This window comes from Chionomys nivalis, chromosome 9, assembly GCF_950005125.1.
Source record: "Chionomys nivalis chromosome 9, mChiNiv1.1, whole genome shotgun sequence".
NCBI lineage: Eukaryota > Metazoa > Chordata > Mammalia > Rodentia > Cricetidae > Chionomys > Chionomys nivalis.
Window position 1 is genome coordinate 36087747 of NC_080094.1, and position 21576 is coordinate 36109322.

General features: G+C 41.1%; 2 protein-coding genes across 2 annotated transcripts in view; one reads left to right on the top strand and one right to left on the bottom strand.

The window, feature by feature from the left end:
- Nucleotides 1-21576, top strand: part of Tasp1 (taspase 1) — a 357326-nt gene that overhangs the window by 287558 nt on the left and 48192 nt on the right. The window lies entirely within an intron of this gene.
- Ism1 (isthmin 1) overlaps nt 11089-21576 on the bottom strand; it is a 71312-nt gene continuing 60824 nt past the window's right edge. Inside the window, exons 5-6 of the mRNA XM_057780146.1 lie at nt 20810-20899; nt 11089-13923 (exon numbers count right to left, since the gene is read on the bottom strand). Coding sequence (XP_057636129.1) covers nt 13406-13923; nt 20810-20899 — 608 coding nt within the window. The 3' untranslated portion in view covers nt 11089-13405. The remainder of the gene's footprint in view (nt 13924-20809; nt 20900-21576) is intronic.

Sequence of the window (21576 nt, forward strand, 5' to 3'; positions counted from 1 at the left end):
TCCTTCTTTTTTCTAAATAAGAGGGTTCTAAATCTAATACAAAGCTATATACAATAAGAACAATATCAAGTATTGTCCAAGAAAAAGGAGAGGCAAGAACATACATAAAAGAATTACAACCAGCATGAACAACATCAAGCAAGAAACATATGCTAAATGTTTCAATAGTTATCCTATCCTAAGGAGTCTAAATCTTAATTTAAAAATGGTTTGGCAAAATCATGAGAAGAAAGTAGCAATGACTGTCTAGTCTTCAACACCATCATAGACACGAGAATGGAAATAATATTACCCAAATAAACAGGAAGTGCAATCAAGCAACCTAAAAGGTGAAGGAAATGTCAGAGACAACCAGCTGCCTGGGCAATCACCCAAAGTCTCATTTGCAATGTTGGGGCAACCAACGTTGGCTAAGGCCTAGAGTATCTGACAGACCATTTTCAGAGGCAGGAAAATTTGAAAAACTGATTTACCCAGTCTTGGCTACGTTTGGCAGTCATTTTTGCTTACATCCTGCTTGTCCAGTTTGAACACCATACGTTTTGTCAGTACTCGAGGCAGGGGCAGTTCTTTGCCCAAAGACCAGTTTTCCCAAGAAGAAACAAGCTCCAAGTGCAGTGTCTTCTGTGCCCAACATTCTCTCAGGAATAGATTGGTGCTGCCCGGAGTGACCATGTCTCACATCAACAGAATCCTGAGTTATTTAAATGCCATATCCTACAGTTCTTTGAAGTGTTTGAAGATTACCATCTATGCAGAACACAATCTGTGTCTCTCAAAAACCTGACTGGTCTAACAACAAGTGTGGCAAACATGGGTGATCATTGACCTGTAATTCTTAATACCTTTATAGCTTGAAGACTAAGGCTGACCCTGCTCCAGTGTGTTGTTCCACATCTGGTTGCATAGGGGCAGCACAAATTGGAGTTGACTAGTCATTTAAAAAAAAAAGAAGACACAAAATTGGTTAGGGGTAGCGGAGGTGAGGGAGGATCTTGGAGGAATGGGGGGTGTTAAATATAATTAAAATACATTGTATGAAAAAGATTTAAAGAGTGAAAAAGATTTTTTAAACTGAAACAACAACAACAACAAAATCCTTAAACATTAGAAAATCCAGGTACAGGAGGGCTCTAGAGGAGAATATTCTACACAGTCTGAAAGTGCCTGTCTGGCAGTATAAAAATTGAAGTGGTGCCTACTGGGAGTTGCTGATTCCCTCTTACTAAGGTATGAAAGGCACACTTCATCTAGATGGTTCTTGTCCATGGCAAATAAACTCAGGATTTAACCATGACCTTTGTGAAAAATAAACTCACTGCACAGGGAAAAAAAATGCCTTTAAAAAGTCAGGCTTGAAATTTTTATATCCTTTGAGTCATATTCTTGAAGCAATTGGCTGATTAATTCAAGAAATGTTACTTTCCCAATTCAAACATGACATTTTGAAAATCATCCATGAATTACATGCCTCAAGAATGAAAGGCTTTTCTGTGCCATTTAAAAGCTTTTTTTTTTTTTTTCAATTTTTTATTTTGGAGGGAAATCATGAATATCTATGAGGGTACGTTTATTACTCCCAGAACAGATAGAAAATTAACAAAGTCATAAAATTTGTACCCAGCTTTGCTATTGCAGCTGGGGCTCAATCCAGGCCCTCGCCAGAACCCTGCCACTAAAATGGCTAAGGATGATGTTATTTTTGCCATTACATGCAAGGGCATGGGTCTTTGTATGTTGTCTTTCCAGATTTCTACAAGGAGATCTAACAAAATTATCTGTGTCTAAGCTTTGTTTCTCTGGTGGGGTTCAATAAAAGAGTTTCAAGTCCTATGAATTTGTTCCAGAAAAAATCCTACCTTCTGATCCTAGAAATGTTCCCATTCTTCTAATCCTATACAGTAAACCATTTCTACATCTCAGAGAAGCATCTGACTTTTAACTTTTGGTCTTAATTTATACTACTGTATGTGGGGCCCATACACATGGGTACATGTTTGTGTATATACCCACCCAGTAATTACTGAGGCAAGCCTTTAATTTATCTGAAATTGTACAGGCATCATGGTGACAACCCACACATTTTTCCATTGGAAATTGTAAATGGATGACAAAGAGGGAGTGCCACCCGACCCCTCCACAGCCTACTTCCTGGGAAGTTCTGTAAAGTTGTGACCGAATGGATGCTCGTGAGTGTTTTGATCATTGGTTTTTTTGTTTGTTTGGCTGGTTGTTTGGTTGATATGAGTCCTCCCCAAGTGTGGTCCTTGGGATTGTACTGGTCTATCCATAGTCAATAAGAAAATTAATTTGATAAGAGGAAAGGTTTAAAAACACAGAGAGGTATTTGGCAGAGAAAAATTTTAGCTGTTGAATCTAATAACAAGCAATGCAAGTGAACAGGGTGAAATTTATTTGACTTTTTGGTAGCTCTGCATCAATGACAAAAACTCGATATTTGCAATGTATGGTGACAATAATAAATCTACACTTGAATAGTTTCAATAAATATTAAACCATAGAGGAGGGTCTTGGTTCAGGATCCCACAAAACTGCAACGAGAGAAGGATCTGAGAAAGTAACAAATCTGAGAGATTATTCCAGCAAGTACCAGCCAGGAAGTGGAGAAGAGAAGCAAAGAAGAATGGGAAGCCAAGAAGCTATGTGTAGCAAAGCAGGGTAACACTGGGGGTGACTAGGAATCAGTCCCATGGGGGCTCCAGGAATGGAATAAAAGATGCTTCACAGTTGTATAACTTGAGAGGGGAGCCTGGATACTCTTTTACCAGGTGCCTGTTTGTCTGCTGCTCAGTGCTCTTGAGAGTTATGTACTCCCTGCCAACATGTTCAATGACTGGAGAGGAACATCAGGTAAGGGTTTATAGGACCTTCCCAGTAAGAAGCTGTTGGCATAAACAGACATGGAGGTTGCTGAGGGGGATATTTAGGACATCATACTTCCCAGCATGTAGGCGGGTCAAGTGGTCTTTCGCTATTTATATATCAGAGAGCTGAGGTTAAGGTGGACATGCTAATACAATATTGGAGACACTGGAGAGGGGAAAAGAATCTTGGCCCTTTGCCAACTTGATGTCAATGCAGAGACCTTTCTGCCACATTTTCTCCCATGCAGAGACTCTGGTAGTTCCATAGACCAATGGTTCTCAACCTGCGACCCCTCTAGGTGTTGACTGACCCTTTCATGGGGGCCACATATATCCTTCATATCACATACTTACACTATGGTCCATAGCAGTAGCTAAATTAGAGTTATGAAATAGCTTCAAAAATAATTTTATAGTTGGGGGTCACCACAGCATTAAGAATTGTACTAAGGGGTCACAGCATTAGGAAGACTGAGAACCTACCAATACAGACTATTTATTTCTCCAAGGCCCCTAACTGACTTGCTTCCTATACATCATTGGAGAATTGTGTGGCATATACTAAGCTGTGGAGTGCAGATATGATGTCAAGGGTTTTGAAGCCTGACTTACAAAAATCCATGCATATATTCTCTGTGCTAGTCATGTGTTGTGATGATTAATGCCATCCTGACAGGATATAGAATCACCTGGGAGATGGGCCTCTGGGTATGTCTGTGGGCAATTGTCTTGATTGCTTTAATAGAGCTGGGAAGTTTTGCCCACTCTTGATGGCATCCCTCCCTGCCTGGGATCCAGAAGTATGTCAGGAGAGAAATGGACTGCACAGAAGCTTACATTCATCCCACTCAGCTTTCCAGTTGTGAAAGTGATGTGACCAGCTGCTTCAGTCACTGCTACCACAACTGCCCACCATCACAGACTGTGCTCTGAGGCTGAGAGCCCAAACAAATCCTGAGGTCACTTTTGTCTGAATGTTTCTTTTCACAGTAATGGGACGAAACGAAGGCTGAAGTTGGCCCTGAGAAATGGGGCCTTTGCTGTTCTTATCCTAGAGAGAGAAATGCTGAAGCTCTGTCACTTCACCAGACCAAAGGCTCAGCTCCATGATCAGAAAATCCCTCTCAGGAATCCATGAGAACTGGGCATAAAACATGGACGAGGCCAGATCCTTGGTGAACTATTTGAGCAAAGGCAGAGGAGGTCACAGTGAAGATCTTAGCAGGAGTTAGACGTAGAGCAGAGCGGGAATAGTTAAAGATATGGGCTCAGTGAATGCAGGACTGCCTTCAACCGAGTGCTGTTTCCAAGCAGAAAGATCTTTTTTTTTTTTTTTAAATTCTTTAACAGACCATTGCAATCTTTACTTTTAATAATGAATTGATGTGGAATGTGAAGTACAGGCTTAAAATACTGCCTGAAAATATAAAGAATATGTTATTTATTTTATTTAGTTCATTTAATATAATAACATTTAAGCAACTATTTCTTTGTAAATTTCCATTCTTCAAAATATGTAGATTAAAAATAGAAGGGAAACAAAACCAAAACCATATCCTAATCATTAATGCAGGCTTAACTATTAGCAACATTTTAGCCCATTTTTCTTTTCTTTTTTATTGATTTTTATTGAGCTCTACATTTTTCTCTGCTCCTCTCCCTGCCTCTCCCCTCCCTTTCAACCCTCTCCCAAGGTCCCTATCAAGCAAAAGATGTTATCACACCTGCTAACCTCATGGAACTTATTTCCTTCTCTGAAAACTCCAGATAATAGAGCCCGCAAAACTCCTAGCAAATCGGTGTGGTCTCTACGCTTTGACCACTGGACTGAGAACTGGGAACTTCCACTCTCTTAGGTACAGAAATACAAAGCTAGAGATGCTTTTGGATGTAATCATGGCAGATGCTGGAACCTGGGGCAGAAGAGAAAGCAATGAACTTGCACACACACATTCTCCCCACATGCCCTTTCCCGATGTGGCCGAAAGAAAGCCCTGGGTATGTCTGTCTCTGCTGGTACCATCCAGATGCGGGCCTCAAGAGGCCTGGTGGATGACCACAAAGAAGGCTCTTTTCAGGGAAAGTCGGAGGAACCAGGCAATTCAGAGAGATGCTGATGGATGAGGTTTACAGATCACAGATGAGGCTGTGCCATCTTCCTCCGCTGCCCAGGACAGCAATGGCCTGTGGTTGTACTTGGACAGCTTGGGGCTTTGAATTGAACTAGGTAGGTGAGGGTCACTGTGTTTATTGAATGAACTGGAGGATTGTTTATTGGTCCTCTGGGCTTTGGGTCCAAAAATGAGCAACAGATTATTGTTTAGTAAATAATTCAGTGAATTTCCAGAGTCATCAGGCAATCTCAGTGGTTAGAATAGAAGATAGCAGGCTCAGTATACTAAGTGCCTACCCAACCTCTCCTGCTCATAATTCATGAGGTTAGCAAGATGTGGTATTAAAAGTCAAATAGCTCATGGGAAAAAGTGTACTGCTTTGAGTTATTCTCACTGAACTGTGAAAGAATTCTCAACTCCATGGTAAAGTCTTAACAAACACACTTTGGCTATGACTCTAGGACACGTCATTCCTCTCTGATCACTAAATGCCTGAAACTTTAGAAAACACGATTTAGTTTCCCAGGTCCTTTCATACTGCCAACACATCACTTCCTCTCCTTCAACTTTCTTTTAAATAAAAATCCCACTTCTTTAATTTCTTTCTCTTGCTTTATTGCTCTAGCTAGTGCTTCCAGTATAATATTGGAAAGGAGAGGGCATACTGAGCACCCTTGTCTTGTTCCTGACTTCAGGGGGATTGCTTCAAGTTTTCCTCCTTTGGATGGTGTTGGCTATGTGTTTCTCATTTATAACTTTTATTATATTGATGTGTGTCCCCTCTAGCCCTCTGTTCTTTAGGGTTTTTATTAGGAAGGCATGATGGATTTTGTGGAAGGTTTTTTGCTGTATCTACTGAAATGATCATGTGGTTTTTTTTGTCTTTAAGTCCATTTGTGTGGTGTATTACATTTATTGCCTTATGTATGTTGAACCATCATGTATTTTAAAATCCATGCTCAAGGATGTTGTTTTGTACCTTTCTTTCTTTCTTTCTTTCTTTCTTTCTTTCTTTCTTTCTTTCTTTCTTTCTTTCTTTCTTTCCCTTCCTTCCTTCCTTCCTTCCTTCCTTCCTTCCTTCCTTCCTTCCTTCCTTCCTTCCTTCCTTTCCTTCCTTCCTTCCTTCTTTCTTTTGTGTGTGTGTCTTTACCTGGTTTTGGTTTTGGAGTGATCCTGTCTTCATAGAAAGAATTTGAGAGTCCTCCTTCTGTTTCTAGTATTTTTAAATAGTTTAAGGAGAACTGGCTGTAGATATTCTTTGAAAATTAAGTAGAACTTTGCTCTGACTCCTTTTGGCCCGGGGTAGTTCTTAGTTGGAAGGCTTTTTATACTCTTTCAGTCTCCTCATTTGTTACAGGTCTATTTAGGTTGTTGGCTTCCTCTTGGTTTAATTTTGGTGGAATTTAGAAACTTATCTAATTCTTTTAGGGTTTCCAATCTAAAGAAGTACAGGTTTTTAAAACTATTCCCGTATAACATTCTAAATTTCTTTGTTGTCTGTTGTAAAGTTTCCCTGTTCATTTTGACTCTTAATTTGGGTCCTTTTTTTCTTTCTTTTGGTTATTTGGGCCAAAGTTCTGTCGACTTTATTATGTATTTTCTCAAAGAACTGGCTCTTGGATTTATTATTTGTGTTATTTTCTTTGTTTTTATTTCATTGATTTCTGCTCTGATTTTTATTATTTCTTGCTGTTGACCAGATTTGGATTTGGTTGATTCTTGTTTTTCCAAATATTTGAGTCATATCATTAAGTCATTTATTTGTCCTCTTTATGGTTTTTTTTTTAAAGATAGGCATTTAGAGGTATATATTTTTCTTGTAGGACAGGTTTCTTTTTTGAATTTTTTAATTAGTTTATTTTACGTCCCAACTGCAGCCTTCCCTCCCTCAATTCCTACCAGTTCCTCCTCCAACCTCTCCCCCGACCTGCATCAATCCACACTTTCCTGTATTTGCTCAGAAAAGGTCAGCTTCCCACGGGCATCAGCAAAGCATGGTATATCAAGCCATAAGATCATGCACCTCCCCCTGTATTCAGGCTGGCCATGGCAATGCATCATGAGGGATAAGTTCCCAAGAGCTAGCCACGTTCTTTTCTATTATGTTTAGGGTAACTGGATTTACATTGAAGTCTTTGGTCCACTTGAACTTGAGTTTTCTGCAGGATGATAGATATGGATTTATTTGCATTCTTCTTCATGCTGACAACCAGCTATGCCAGCACGGTTTGTTGAAGATGCTTTCTTCTCTCCATTGTTTAGTTTTGATTTCTTTTTCAAAAATCAAGTGTTTATAAGTGTGGATTTATGTCTGGGTCTTTGATCTGATTCCATGTGTCTTAGGACAGCTTTTATTTTGTCTCAGAGGTTTTATCATATTTTCATTTAGTTCCAGGAAAGTTTTTATTCCTTTTCAGATTTCTTCTTTGAGTTATTTATTAATCAGTAACAAGTTGCTTATTCTCCATGAGTTTCTGCATTTACTAGAGGTTTGGCCATTTAATATCAGACAAAGATGCCAGAAACTTATACTGGAGAAAAGAAAGCATCTTCAACAAATAGTGCTGGAAAAACTGGATATCCACACATGGAGGAACAAAATTAGACTCATATTTGTCAGGCACAAAAATTAATTTCAAATGGATCAAAAGCCTAGGTGTGAAATCTGAAACATTGAAAGTGTTAGAAGAAAACATAGGTAGTGCATACATGATAGAGGTATAGGAAACAGTTTTCTGAATAGAACTCCATTTTCCCAAGAATTTAGCTAAAAAAAATCGACAAGTTTGACTTTATAAAATTAAAAACTTCTTCACAGCTAAAGAAAAATATTAACTTGGTGAAGAGGAAGCCCAAATAGTGGGAGAAAATCTTTGCCAGCTATATAGCTAACAGAGGATTAATATTCAAAAATCAAAGAGTTAAAAAAAGAAGAACCCCACCAAATGACCCATTTAAAAAAATGGGTCCAAGACATGATCAGAGAGTTCTCTAAAGAAGAGAAATTTGGCTAAGAAATATCTCAAAAGATGTTCACCATCTCTATCAATTAAGAAAATTCAAATAGAAACAGCTTTGAGATTTCATCTTACCCCAGTCAGAATGGCAAAGATCAACAAAACAACCTACAACAAATGCTATAGGGGACTCCTGGAAATGAGAACCCTTATTCACTGTTGGTGGACTGCAGACACCTATGGGGAAATCAGTGTGGAGAACCCTCATAAAGCTTTTAGAATCTAACTGATGACCATTCCTTGACACGCTCAAAGGACTGGATACTCTGTTCTAGCTCAGCCATGTTCATTGCTGCTCTACTATGCACCCCCACAGGCAGTGGCACTATTAGGAAGTGTGATTTTGTTGGAGTAGGCGTGGCCTTTTTGGAAGAAATGTGTCACAGTGAGGGTGGGCTTTGGGGTCTTCTATGCTCAAGCTGTGCCCAGTGTCACAGACTCCTTCTGCTGCCTACAAATCAAGATGCAAAACTCTCAGTTCCTTCTCCAGCATTATGTCTGCCTGCATGCTGCCATGTCCCACCATGAAGATAATGGACTAAACTCTGAAACTGTAAGCTGGCCCAAACTAAATGCTTTTCTTTATAAGAGTTGCCATGGTCATGGTGTCTCTTTGCAGCAATAGAAAGCCCAAATAACACACTAGGAAATAGAAAGACCCTTAATATTCTTCAACTGATATTGTGGAATATTAGTTTAAGATGCAGTATATTCATTTATGCTGTGGAGTATTTGTTCAGTGCTGTGAAGATGTATTGTATTCTTTTATGTTGCATTTGTTTAATTCTGTAAAGCTGTGCTACTTTGTCTGTCTAAAATACCTGTTGATCGTATAAAGAGCGGAACAGCCAATAGCTAGGCAGGAGAGAGAAACAGGTGGTCCTGCCAGGCAGAGAGAATAAATAGAAGAAAAGAGAGGAGGGGAAAGAGGGAGGAATGAGAAAAGAAGGAGAGGAAGATGCCAGAGGCAGCTCATCCAGCCACATAGAGTAAAAATGAAAGACATATAGAATAGAGAAAGGTAAAAGCCCAGAGGCAAAAGATAGACAGGATAATTGAAGTTAAGAAAATCTACCTAGGAATAAGCCAAGCTAAGGTCAGGCAGCCATAAGAAAGAATAAATCTCCATGTTTTTATTTAGGAGCTAGGTGGTGGGCCTAAAGAGTATAAATACATACATACCAACTACAAACTGATGTTTAATTAATGAATGTATGGTTTATATACACTATGGAATACTATTTATTTGTAGTAAAGAAAAATAAACTCATGAACTTTATAGGTAAATTTATAGAACTAGAAAATATCATATTGAGAGAAGTAACCCAGACCCAGAAAGACAAAGGTCACATATTCTCTCTCATCTTAGGGTCCTAGCTATAAATCTTCAGATGTAATTACATGTTGTGAAGTAACTGCAGAAGTCAGGAGAAAGTAAAAAGTGACCGTTGCTGGGGTTGGGAGTGGGGATTGATAGAGAAGGGAATATCAGGGTATAAGTGATCTGATGGGGGAAATGGAAAAATGGGGGCTCTAATTAAAGAGGGGAGAGAGATAAATACAGAATAAGGAGTAATGGGTGTAAAATAATAGTAAGTTTGTCTGAAAAAGTCATAAAGAACCATACTATTAACTATCCGCCTAAAAATATCTATAATACACATAAGTTGGTATATATACACATGTATGTAATTTAAATGAAAATTTCCCATTTGGGCTGACAAAGTGCCCTTCAAGGGCCAAAGATCATCCATCTAATAAGAACCTCAACAAAAGCATAAGAAGTGCTCTTTCTTGTTGTTGGTAAGGGTTGTCCAAGAGATTCCAGAAGCATTGCATTCTGTCACTGCCACCCTTGTTTACACCTAAAAGTCGAAGGGAAGTCCCCATTGCTGAAGATACCATGCACTTCATAGTCCAGAGGACCGTGAGCTGGAACTGACCTGAAAGCTTCTTCACCGAGGGCTAGCTTCCGTGGTACCAGCAGGCAACCACAAGCTTCCAAAGGAGGAAACAACTAATCCTACTTAGCTGTGATGCCTATCAACCACAAGAACGACCAGCACAGTAGGATAATCCTAGAGATGCAGTAGTGAATGCATACCTTGGCATAACTGGACTCAAGACTCACTAAACAAGGCATAAATCATGCCTGGCTACTGGAAATCTAACCAACTACCCAGGGCTCATGAAATCATAGATCTTGAATCTACTGACATTTTATTAAACTAGTAGAATCCCTAACTATATTCCAAATATTTGTCCTTATACCTACAGATACGGGTTGTCCTCACCCTCATCAAAAAAAAAAACACAAAACAAAACAAACAAACAAACAAAAAACCCACAACCCCCCCCAAAACAAACAACAACAACAAAACCAAAAACAAAACCCCCCAAACCTTCTCTTTGTAACAGTTGGAGACTGTTACAGAAAATCACAACCAATGAAAATGCAGAGTTATGGAGCCCAGACCCAGTGGATATTTCTACAAAACACTCCTGCACCTAGTTCAGAGACCATTGTGGTAGAGGCGGAGGAAAGGTTGTAAGAATCAGAGGATTAGGGAGTTTGCTGGGAGACTGTGTTTCCTAGGAATTCCAGAAGCTATGCTCATAAAGTCTCACCAACATGACTATCCAACCATGAACTGAACGAGGACAAGAAAAATAGACATGCCAAAGTAGACAGGGAGAGCCCAAGGGGCATTAACCCTATGCAAGAAATACTGGCCACTAAAGAACGCTGACAGTGGGAGGAATTATCTTCCCAGGGAAGAACACATCTAGTTCCAAATGGTCAGCCCTGAAAACAGAGTGAGCAGATTGTACTTACATATTCAAGAATGCACACACACACACACACACAGAGAGACACACAAACACACAGAGCCAATAGATAATGAAGAAGAGAACAAAGAGGGATATGTGGGACAGTTTGGAGGGAGGAAAGGGTGAAATGATGTAATAATATTGTAAACTAAAAAATAAATAATTTAAGAAATCAATTAAAATTACTAGAAGAAAAAGTCTCATTCCACTACTGGAACTTTAAAATGCATTCCTTATCCCCAGAAGGGTTTCCCCACAGCCTTGGACTTGCTCTAGGACATGCTCATGGAGGGCCCTCCATGCTACTCAGCTGAACTTCCCACATGGCTTATCTCTGGCTTTTGCTTGTCTGTGTTTCCTGGCAAGAAAACAATCAGCTCAAAGGTAATACATTCTATTTCCAGACAATTCTCTTTTAAGATGTTTTCTACTATATTGCAAACCAAGCTCTCTTCTTCTCTGATATATGGACCGTTTATTCTCTCTGCTGGTTCACTTGCTTAGCACTCCTTCAGATGTGAATAAGACATTAAAAAAAGAGTTATTTATTTGTCTGTTTGCTTGCTTGTTTGTTTATGTATTTGATGTTTTGACACAGGGTTTTTCTGTGTAGCTTTGGAGCCTGTCCTGGAAGTCACTCTGTAGACCAGACTGGTCTCAAACTCATATAGATCTACCTGCCTCTGCCTTCCAAGTGCTGAAATTAAAGGAGTATGCCACCACCGCTTGGTGAGGTTTTTATTTTTATGTGTACGTGTGAATGTCTGCATGGATATATGTGTACCATGCATGCCTGGTATCCACAGAGGGCAAGAGAGGGTGCCAGTTCCCCTGGGAATGTTAAAAATGAATGTGAGCCACCATGTGGTTTCTATGAAATGAACCCAGGTCCTTTGCAAGAGCAGTACGTGTTCTTAATTACTACTGAACCATCTCCAGCCCAAAACAAGAATTATTATTCCATCACGAGATGCAGAACCTAAATATAAATAATAGAATGGTTATTGCCTCAGTAAATAATTCATTCTAACGTATAAAAAACTAACAAGGGCTTTGCCATAGGAACACACTTTTACCAGAGAACTTGAGTGTGTGGTCAAGAACTTCAAAACCACCAGGGATACAAGGAGTATGGTTTGTGCTTTCTGCCCTTTGGTTTCCCTCATCTGACGAAAGAATGATTTGCATTGTAAATAGTTCTGCATGTTAGTTGCATTTCTGTATTCTGTCTGGAGTAGCCTTGCCCAACTTAAATCTTTGCTCTAGCTTCGTTTTCTTGGATCTTGATGAGAAAAAAAATACCATATGTGTGCCAATTGTCTTGAGCTAATTGGGGGACAGGGAGATATACTTGATGGCACTGGTGTTATGACTTTGCCTAGCCACTATAAGTCCATTTGTGAGTCTTTTATTCCTACCTGGGTTGAAGCTTTCTCCCATGAAAGCCCTGCTTCCCTTGGAGTAATTACAATATTTGTATCACAAATCAAGGATGCAGGTAACACATTTTATTATGGTTTTAATATATATCTCTTTTCCTGGAGTTTTGCAAGTAAGATTGCCTAAGAACCAACTTTTCATCTGTCCTCTAGTTCTACACTCACGTAACTGGACTGCTTTATTGCTGCACAATGCACAATATCCAAAGATTCAATAAATACTTTACAAAAATAATGCAGTTTTTTCTTTCTTAAAACATAAAAATGTAGTATTTCCCGGACTTCAGCTCCTACCACCGCCTTTTATATTTATTTACTGGGAATATATTGGTAGAGAAAAGTTGTTATATTAAAATAAAGTAGATAAAATGGGGCCCATATTATTTTCCCACTTGTTTTGCTTTTTTCTTTTGGAAAGTACCACTCCTTGCTTTATGCCTGAAACTTTCTCCAGTCTCCTGAGCTTGTTAAGACCATCCTTACTGGAATCACAGGGTTCATTTGTTTTAAAGTCATTTAAAACCAAGTCTTAGATTTGACTCTAAACATTCACTTACTACTCACCCCTTGCCTAGTCTAAGGCAAGAAAAGATTGGACTCTGTGACTCCAGCAAACACTTTATGGCTAAAGAGCACCCGGTGTAAGGTGGCTGGTTTCTCGTTTTTATGCATTTCCACTGCAACATTCCTTTTCTCCCCATTCCCCGAAGTTCTTTCCTTTTTGAACTCTCTCAGAAGTGATTAAATAATTTTTACAAGGTCAACTCCAGAGAAAAGGGAAAGCTTAAGTCACATTTGTATTAAATAAGTTATATATAAAAACCGCTTATAATGTTTACAGTCTCAGTCTCTGTGCTCCTGTGCACTGGACGGAGGTGGGAATTGAACCACACCCACTATGGCTTCCAGGTTCCTCTTCCTGCCTGCACAGCCACTGTCAGGACTTCCAACAGGGTTTGTAGGCAATGGATACAGCAGTCCCTCAGACCCGGAGCATGCCCCTGGTGTACTTAGAAAGATACTCAAGTGGAATTTACAAATGTACAAAAATGTGGCTTAAAAAATACTGGGTGACAGTTGGCAGATCAGTGCATTTGTGCCTCCGAACCAGCATTGCTTTAGTATTCCCTGGCCTCTTGGAACTGTTTAATGTAGTCCTCATCAGAGGGGCTTTCTGCGCACTTCTGTCCGTTATTGGGAGGCCGGGCCTCATTATACCTACTCCAGTCACCCTTGCAGATGATCCAAGGCAGAACGTCCACTTTGTAGTGGAGCTCAGCGGAGAACTCGGTGCTGATGAGATTGGGTGTGCCTGCCCCTTTGCCTCTGGTGATGAGTTGCATGTTGTCCCCATAGCAACAGTGCTGGGCAGCCAGGGTGGTACTCTCCAGGGACAACATAGAGCGGATGCAGTACCGGGCAGTAGGCTTGTAGATGTCCAGTTTCTCTTTGGGTCCACTAGCATCCTTCCATCGGAAGTCCTTGCGCTTGATGCGGTCAAAGATGTCGGCCGTGCTGTAAGCCACCTCAGTGGGGTAGGAACAGGGACAGCTGGGCAGGTCATTGATCACCTTGTGCATGTATTTCTTTAAGAACTCGCTTTTGCAGCTCATCCATCGCTCACAGCTGTCCATATCTGAAAAAGACCAAAAAACCCCTCTAAGAACATGCTTAGCCTGCTGTGGGGATGACAATGAAGTCAACAGTGTCCTCCCTTACGTCAGACACCCAGCAGGTACCCATAACCACCACACATGGTGGCCATTCTCCTCACCCCTGAACTTGGCGACTTTGTTTATAAGACATCTTCCCAACTCCTTACTCTATAGTATGAGGAATTTTCAAACACAGGACAGCAAAGAGTAGAGTAAGTCACTGATTGAATGTCTACCAATATTCTCTCACCCATATTTAACTATCAGTGCATTTGATCCATCTTTTAAAATTTTAGGTAGAAACATATGTTATTATCCCTAAATTGAAAGCATCTTCAAAAAACTCCAAACCAAACCAGATCTCAACAAAAGCCCCAATAAAACCCTCAAATGTAAAACAAAAAACAGAATATCATCACAGATAACCATAGCCTAATTATATATCCTAACACAATTAGCTGATTCAGAGAGCTGTATTGAATTTCCTAAATAAGTGGTAATGTTGTGGAAAGGCCTCAAAGGATTATTTGTAGGCTTGCATTTATTTTATTTCTGCCACTCACTGAGTGGTTTAAAACATAATTCATCTCCCAACTTCTGGACCTTAGTTAGCACTATGCAAATTCACAGACTAAGATGCCTCAAAGGGGTGAGAGCATAGCTCAGAGGCCAGAGGTGATATGTTTGGTTTTCAAAGCATTGAGAAAAGGTTATTTTAGTTGCAAACACTTAAAAATTTATGGACTCTAATTATATGTTGGTCAACTGTTCTTTAATTTGGTTACAGTTTGATGATTTTTTTCTCTTTTGGGCGTGGCTTTGTTTTGAATTTTGGAGGTTTTTGTTTTTTTGAGAAACAAGGTTGTGTGAGTAGGAAGGGGAGATGATCTGGAAGGACTTGGGGGAAGGGAAGAATATGATAAAAATATATTTAAATTTAAAGTTTGTTTTAAATAATAAAAAATTCATTTATGGATTCAAATTCTAAATGTGCATTCCTGGCTTTCTTTAAGAATTGAAATTTGAACATATGATGTTCTTATATTGTCCCTTGGGAACAACTGGCAGGGTATAGGTGAACAGGACAGGACATTGCCAGGTCAGCCTGGCCCCTGCCTGATCTCTCACAGGGGTTCTCCTGGTCTGCCAGTTGTTTGGTCAAGACCTTGGGGAAGGGTTGAAGGGGAGAGGAGACACAGGGAGGGGAACAGAGACAAATGTAGGGCTCAATAAAAATCAATAAAATAAAATAAAAAAAAGAACACAGACACTGGGGAAATGTTAGCCAAACAGGAAGGAATTTGATATTGGGGGGGCGGGATCAAACAAATGTGAGGAACACATAGAGTCTCACTGTAACCCAGGAACTCAGAAAATCCTTCTCAGTCTTCCCATTCAATGACAGTATCATACTTTACTTAAAAACTGCATCCCAGATCAGCTGGAGCATCAGAGCCTGTAATTCCAGCTAATCTGGAGGCTGAGGTAGGAGAACCACAAGTTCAAGGCCGGCTTGGATTACAGAATAAATTTAAAACAAATCTGGTATGGAGAATAAGTCTAAGGTTAACCTGATATACAGAAGGACTTCAGGGTCAGCCTGGGAAAGTTCATCAGACCTTACCTCAAAATAGCAAGTAAAGGAAGACTGGGCACATGAGTAGGCCCATGCCCGTGATCCAAAGAACTTTGTCCTAGCAAACAGTAGTACTAAGGATCTATATCCCTACCCATCTTCACCGTGCAGCAGAGAAGCCCTTTTTACATTGGACTTAGATGAGGTTCACGAATGCTCCATCTCCATTTATAGCTGATAAACTCAGGCACAGACCTTTCTTTGTTTGTGATTAGTATAACTCCTTGCCCACACTGACTCACCTTAATCAAGTATTACTAAACCTCTTTCCTTTCTTCAAACCCCTGGACTTTAGCCTTCACTTGGCTGAGCTGGCACACAGGTTTTCCCCATCAGGATCCCTATTGGAAGGAGGTTGGCTGGTCCCAGGATAAAATCCTTTAATCTGCCGTTCACTTTGCCACATATCCATCCCACTTCCCACTGCTATTGTTTGGATCTTAAGTGTCTATCAAAAGCTCATGTATTGATGGCTTGGTCCTTAGTCTGTAGCACTACTGGGAAGTAGTGGGGCTTATGGGAGTTAACAGTGTGTGTGCCATTGAAAGGCATCTTGGGGTGACAGTCCTTTTCATTCTCTCTTCTTTTTGTAGCATGACTAATAAAAACCCAGAGACAGATATTGGGGCTCAAGCTGAAAGATCAGAGACGCAAAGAAGCTAACCAAAAGAGAGCTCTTACCACTACAAAATCTTCCGAATGAAAAGAAAATGAGTTCCTGTCTCATCCGGCCTTATATTCCTCTCTAGTGCTGGGATTAAAGGTGTATACCACTGATGCCTGGCCTATATGACTGACTAGTGTGGCTAGCTTTGCATTCTGATCTTCAGGCAAGCTTTATTTATTAAAACACAAATAAAATATCACAAAATCCTTTTCTTCCCTGTTGCCATGAGGTAAACAGCCTGCCCAATCACTGTTCACCGTGATGTTCTGCTTTGCCACAGACCCAAAGACAACGGTCCAAACACCACGCACCGAAACTAGAGGCCAAAATAAATCTTTCTTGCTTTTAAGTTGTTTTCTCTTTCAAGTACTTTTTTCCCCCACAGTGACGGAAAGCTGAACACACCATGGCTCTTTCATGCTTTATTTACTTCTCCCTAAGAGAAAACCTGTTTACCTAAACCTAGACATTCTTCTGTTGTTGTTTTTGAGACAGTCTCACTGTGTGTCCCAGACTGGCTTGGAACTCACTTCATCCTCTAAATGCTGGGATGACAGGCATGTACCACAATACTTGGCGCTCTTGTCTAAAAAACAAAACAAAAAACAAACAAAACCAAAACATTTCAAAACTGATCTATGTTATTTCTAGTAGGGTAAGTCAGGAATAGTTTTGGGTGTCTGTTACATCATGCTGATCGTGAGCATGATACGGGACTGGTAGTGGCCAGACTTCCTCCTCAGAGCTCCTAGAAGAGAGCCTTGCCTTAGAGGTCAATGATCAAACATGGAGGAAGCATTGCTGTCTGTCTCCTCCCTTGGCAGCCCCTGTTGGACACGGCTCTGAGTTAATTCTTTTCCTTCCTGGTTCTCCTTTTCTCCTTCCCTAGGTGTCAGACTGTCACTCCCATCTGGTATATGCTACTTGCAGACCTCAAATTGATACAAGCTTCAGTGACAGAGGTGGCAGGAGGTGGGGAGGGCCTTCTGCTAAGCATTAATTGTAAAAACCAAACTTTGGCAGTAAAAATATCTGATGGGGGACAGGAGGAATGGCTTACTGCGCTTGTTACTAGGCAGAATGATCCAAGTTCAGATCCCCAGCACGGATAAAAAAGTTGGGTGCAACAAAACATGTTTGGAGCCCCAGCACAGGGGGGTTAGTAGAGACATGTGGGTCACGGGGGACCTCAAGCTAGCTAGTCTGAAATAGTCTGAAATAATGAGCTCCTCATTCTCTGAGAGACCTGGTCTCAAAAGGTTAAGACAGAGAGCCTCTGATACTGGCCTCTACATGAACAAACATGGACATACACACATGGACACACATACATGGACACACACACACACACACACAGAGACAGAGAGAGAGAGACAGAGAGAGAACACAAAAAATAAAAAATAGGATGGTTGGGGCTGAAGACACGTTCCTCTCTGGAGAAGAAGATACAAGAGAACAAAGCTTTTGGCATCAGACAATGGAGATCTTATTTAGTTTAGGCTTGTTTAGAGGAAGCTACTGAATACAGTGAAATATGTAGCAACTTAGCTGTATAGCAAGAAAATTGAGCCAGTGTTGAACGCAGCACAGTTTATCAAGAAAGCATGTTTGGTGGTAACAGCAAGAGGAGTCAGAGATTTTAGACTTCAGTGGCTTCAAAGACTATGGGTAAAGAGAGTCAGGCAGGAGAAACGACTCCAGTTTTGAGTCAGATGCCTGGGAGGCTGGTAGACCATGCCTGGGATCACATGGTCAGGACATAGAGTCAGCTGGGGGGGGGGCACATGCCTCTTATCAGTCAGCTGGGGAATTGGGAGATGGGACATTTCTCATGAGTCCACAGAGCTCTGGTGTGAGATGAGGTTCTCATATTTAACCTGACTGTGATTAAAGCCCAACTTCTTAGCAGCTTTGTGACCACCGACAAGGCATTTCAACCTGCGGGGCTTCTATTTTCTAGTTCTCAAGTGGGCATGAAAATAGAGCTTCTCTGATGAGCTTGGGACGGAGACTCAGTGCCAGGGGATTGCTCTGGGTAGGGCCAGCTGGCATGCACGGTGGGCCCTTTCTTCTCTGAGTTCTAGGATTTTGTGGCTATGTCCTCTTGTCTGTACAATCACTCAGAGTGGGACAGTTCCATCTTGGGCAGTACCTGGGATGGAACAGGCTTTCCTTGGAAGGGCAGGACCTTCAGAAATGAAGTTCAGGAGGTCCCAGAAAATGGCGTTATATTTTCCAAGGTGGAAGACTCCTTTAACTCCTGTGCCTCAGGACATTTATTGACTCTTTTATTTTAAAAAAAACATACTTATACAGTATGATGGGCATGCTTGAATTTGGCAGATATTAACACACCAGATTCTGCAGTCATTCTGTGAGATGCACTATCTCATGCTGTTCTACAGATGAGAAAACTCAAGATCATGTTAGCTTGAGTAACTTGATCACGTGATGATCCAGTGTTTCCTCATTTTCTGTTTGCTCTTCTATGTCTTCATCCCATGATGCTCTTGTCCTGATCCATGTAGACCATAGCCATAGGTCTTTCACCCTGGTTTCTATTTGGAGTGCCCAGTGGGAAGACGCATCAACAGATCACACAGAGGGAAGAGAGACAAGTTAGAATGATTTACTTGTTCCTTTCTCACTGCACACTGTCTGCATCCTTTGGAGAGCTGGGACTGTGGTCAGGTGACTTTCTCTGCGAGCTGTGCCTGCTGCTCCTATCATGGTCCCATCAGATAAAGAATGGTTAGAGTTTTCCAAGGTTGCCAATCTTGGGGTTCCCTTCTTGGTTTATATCCACTCTCCTCAGTTTTAGAAATAAATGGGCCTTCACCAAACATTCACCAGTTACCTACACTGAATGTGCTCAGTTCATTTTTGTCTGGACTCTGGTTGAAACAGGTCTACTTAGTTCTGGTGTCTTGCATTGGATGTGGCCTTATACCTCACCCTGTACAAAAAGGCAAGAGATTCTTGCCTGTGAAATATGACATGAGGAGAATTCTCTGCCCCCAAAGACCACATCTTCTGTTCTCTCATTTTATGTAAAACTCACACATTTAAAAAGTCAGTTTAAAAAATAAATCCAATAAACTGTGTTTGCGAAGGCTCTTGTTCAATAAATGTAATTTCATTGTGTATGTGATGTAGGGGGTGAGATGGAGGCGCTGCTAACACAGAACTTCTGAACTGTCCTGAGTTTGGCTTACAGACATGCTTGAATGGATTTGTTTTTAAAACTAAATTATTAACAAACATTGTAAAAATTAAGGTATATTTTAGCTACACAAGATCTGGGTTCAGTATTCAAAAATCAGCCTATCTGATTACACAGTGCTAATGGCTTGATATTCACCTCATAGTGGTTAAGGCATGGCTGCCCCTGTCTCTTAGAAAAATATTATTAGTTCTTTGATAATTTTGTACAATATGTTTTGGTCATACTCACCACCCCCGCTCTTCCCAGAGCTATCCTCCTCCCTAACTGCCCAACTCCATTTTCTCCCATCAGGACCAATTTGCGTCATCCCAATATTCTTAGCCATGCTGTCTTCAACTGGAGCATGCTCAGCTCACTTAGAGAAAGCTGACTGCCCTTCTCCCAGCAGATTTTTGCTGGTAATACTTCTTCAACTGGGGTGGTGACGGCAGGATGAGGCAGGACTGTCACTGCCCTACCCATTACTGCCCACTGCGGCTGCTGGTATAGCTCTTTCTTATTTCTTCTCACCAGGGTGCTCGCACCGTGCTCTTCAGTGTTTCTCTGCCTTCTAGACTATTCTACTTAGACCCTTGACTGTCTCCTGTAGGTCTCTGGGAAAGAGAAAATTAAATCTCACAATAGTTGGGCTAGGAAACTGAAAGAGACTTATGGCTGCAAAATTTTGTCTGGGGAGATACCGCAGGCTTGAGTTTACAAAAGAATTTTCGGGGATAAAAGAAGTGGGAGAGAAGGAATCTGACTCTTGGACAACACAGAATGGTACCCAGAAGCAAATGTAGCTGCGCTGTAAAGCAAGCTTGCACCTGAGTGTGCACTTTCTGCCGTGTTCATTTAGGCTGCTGCTTCTAGTAGAAAAGTGGGAAGCACACACACACAAAAATGTACTGAAGTCCCTCCACCCCGTCATCTAAAATTCTTGCAAAGGAGGGAACTATATAATATTGAGAAAACTTCCTCCTTTCTTTCTTCTCTCTGCTGGAGACTTGGTTTTACTGGATGTGAGGATAGAGCTCATTGGGTAATGGGCTTAATTTGTGCTAGGTGAAGGGTGAGCTCAACCTGTCTCTTACTCGAGAGGCTCTGCAGGTTGCTCACAGGGCATTCTATGGCTCAGTCTAACCTAGTGTTGGAGGGATGAGGTTGCTCTTTCTTATCTGTGGTTGCTCTTTCTTGTCTGGAGTCTACTCAGTGAGCAGGAAATCTGTTGGGAGCACTGGACTGTCAAAGGGAAAAATGAAACATTTTCATGTGTCCAACGATGGCACTGCAAAAGCAAAATGAATCTCCAAAACACTGAACCAATATTTGGATTTTCAAAAGGGGAAAAATTCTTACCAACTTCAAACAACTTGGTGGCATTAAACTCCTCGCTTCCCGCAAGCAGACTCACTTCGGTGGCTGCTGTCCTGAAGGTGTCTTCAATTCCTAAACACAGACAAGAGCTCATTTTCCTCTAGTTTTATGGAAAAATTCACCACTACCCCCCTCAAATACAAAACAAATACACCTGAACAAAGCCGTTTTGTGTCTGTCGCTACTCATGGGTAGAAACTTGCCAGCAGAGGAAACAGTAAAAGCAGGTAGCAGTGCATAAAACACATTAAGACTCCAGACACTATCCACAGTGCAAAATCAGATCCAAATGTGCCGTCAGCGAGTCGCACGGACTCACCCGTTTGCCTTGAAGATGAGGGGTGGGTGGCGGTGGGGCACTTGTCAGGGTGGCTGTCTGGTGAGCGACAAACTAAACCAGAGGCAGCAGAGTGCTCAAAACCTTCCTTTTTAATGGCTGACGGCCTGGGTTTAAATTATGACTAGCTGTGCGGACCTGGGCAGGACACTTCATCTTTGTGCGCCTCAGTTTTCCTTTCTCCTAATTCAGGAGAACTAAGTGGCACCTCTCCCCCACAGAGGCAGCCGAGTTCCAGGAGTGGAATGCAAAGAGAGCACCCCCAGAAGGGCAAGGGGAAACTCACGGTTCCCGCTTCGTTGGTTGTCTGGCACTGTTCCTACTGATGTTTCAGAAAGACCGCGCAGAGAAACCCGTTCCTTACTCCAAGGAATTGAACCCAGCTTGCTGCAAACCTTTCAGCTCCCCTAAC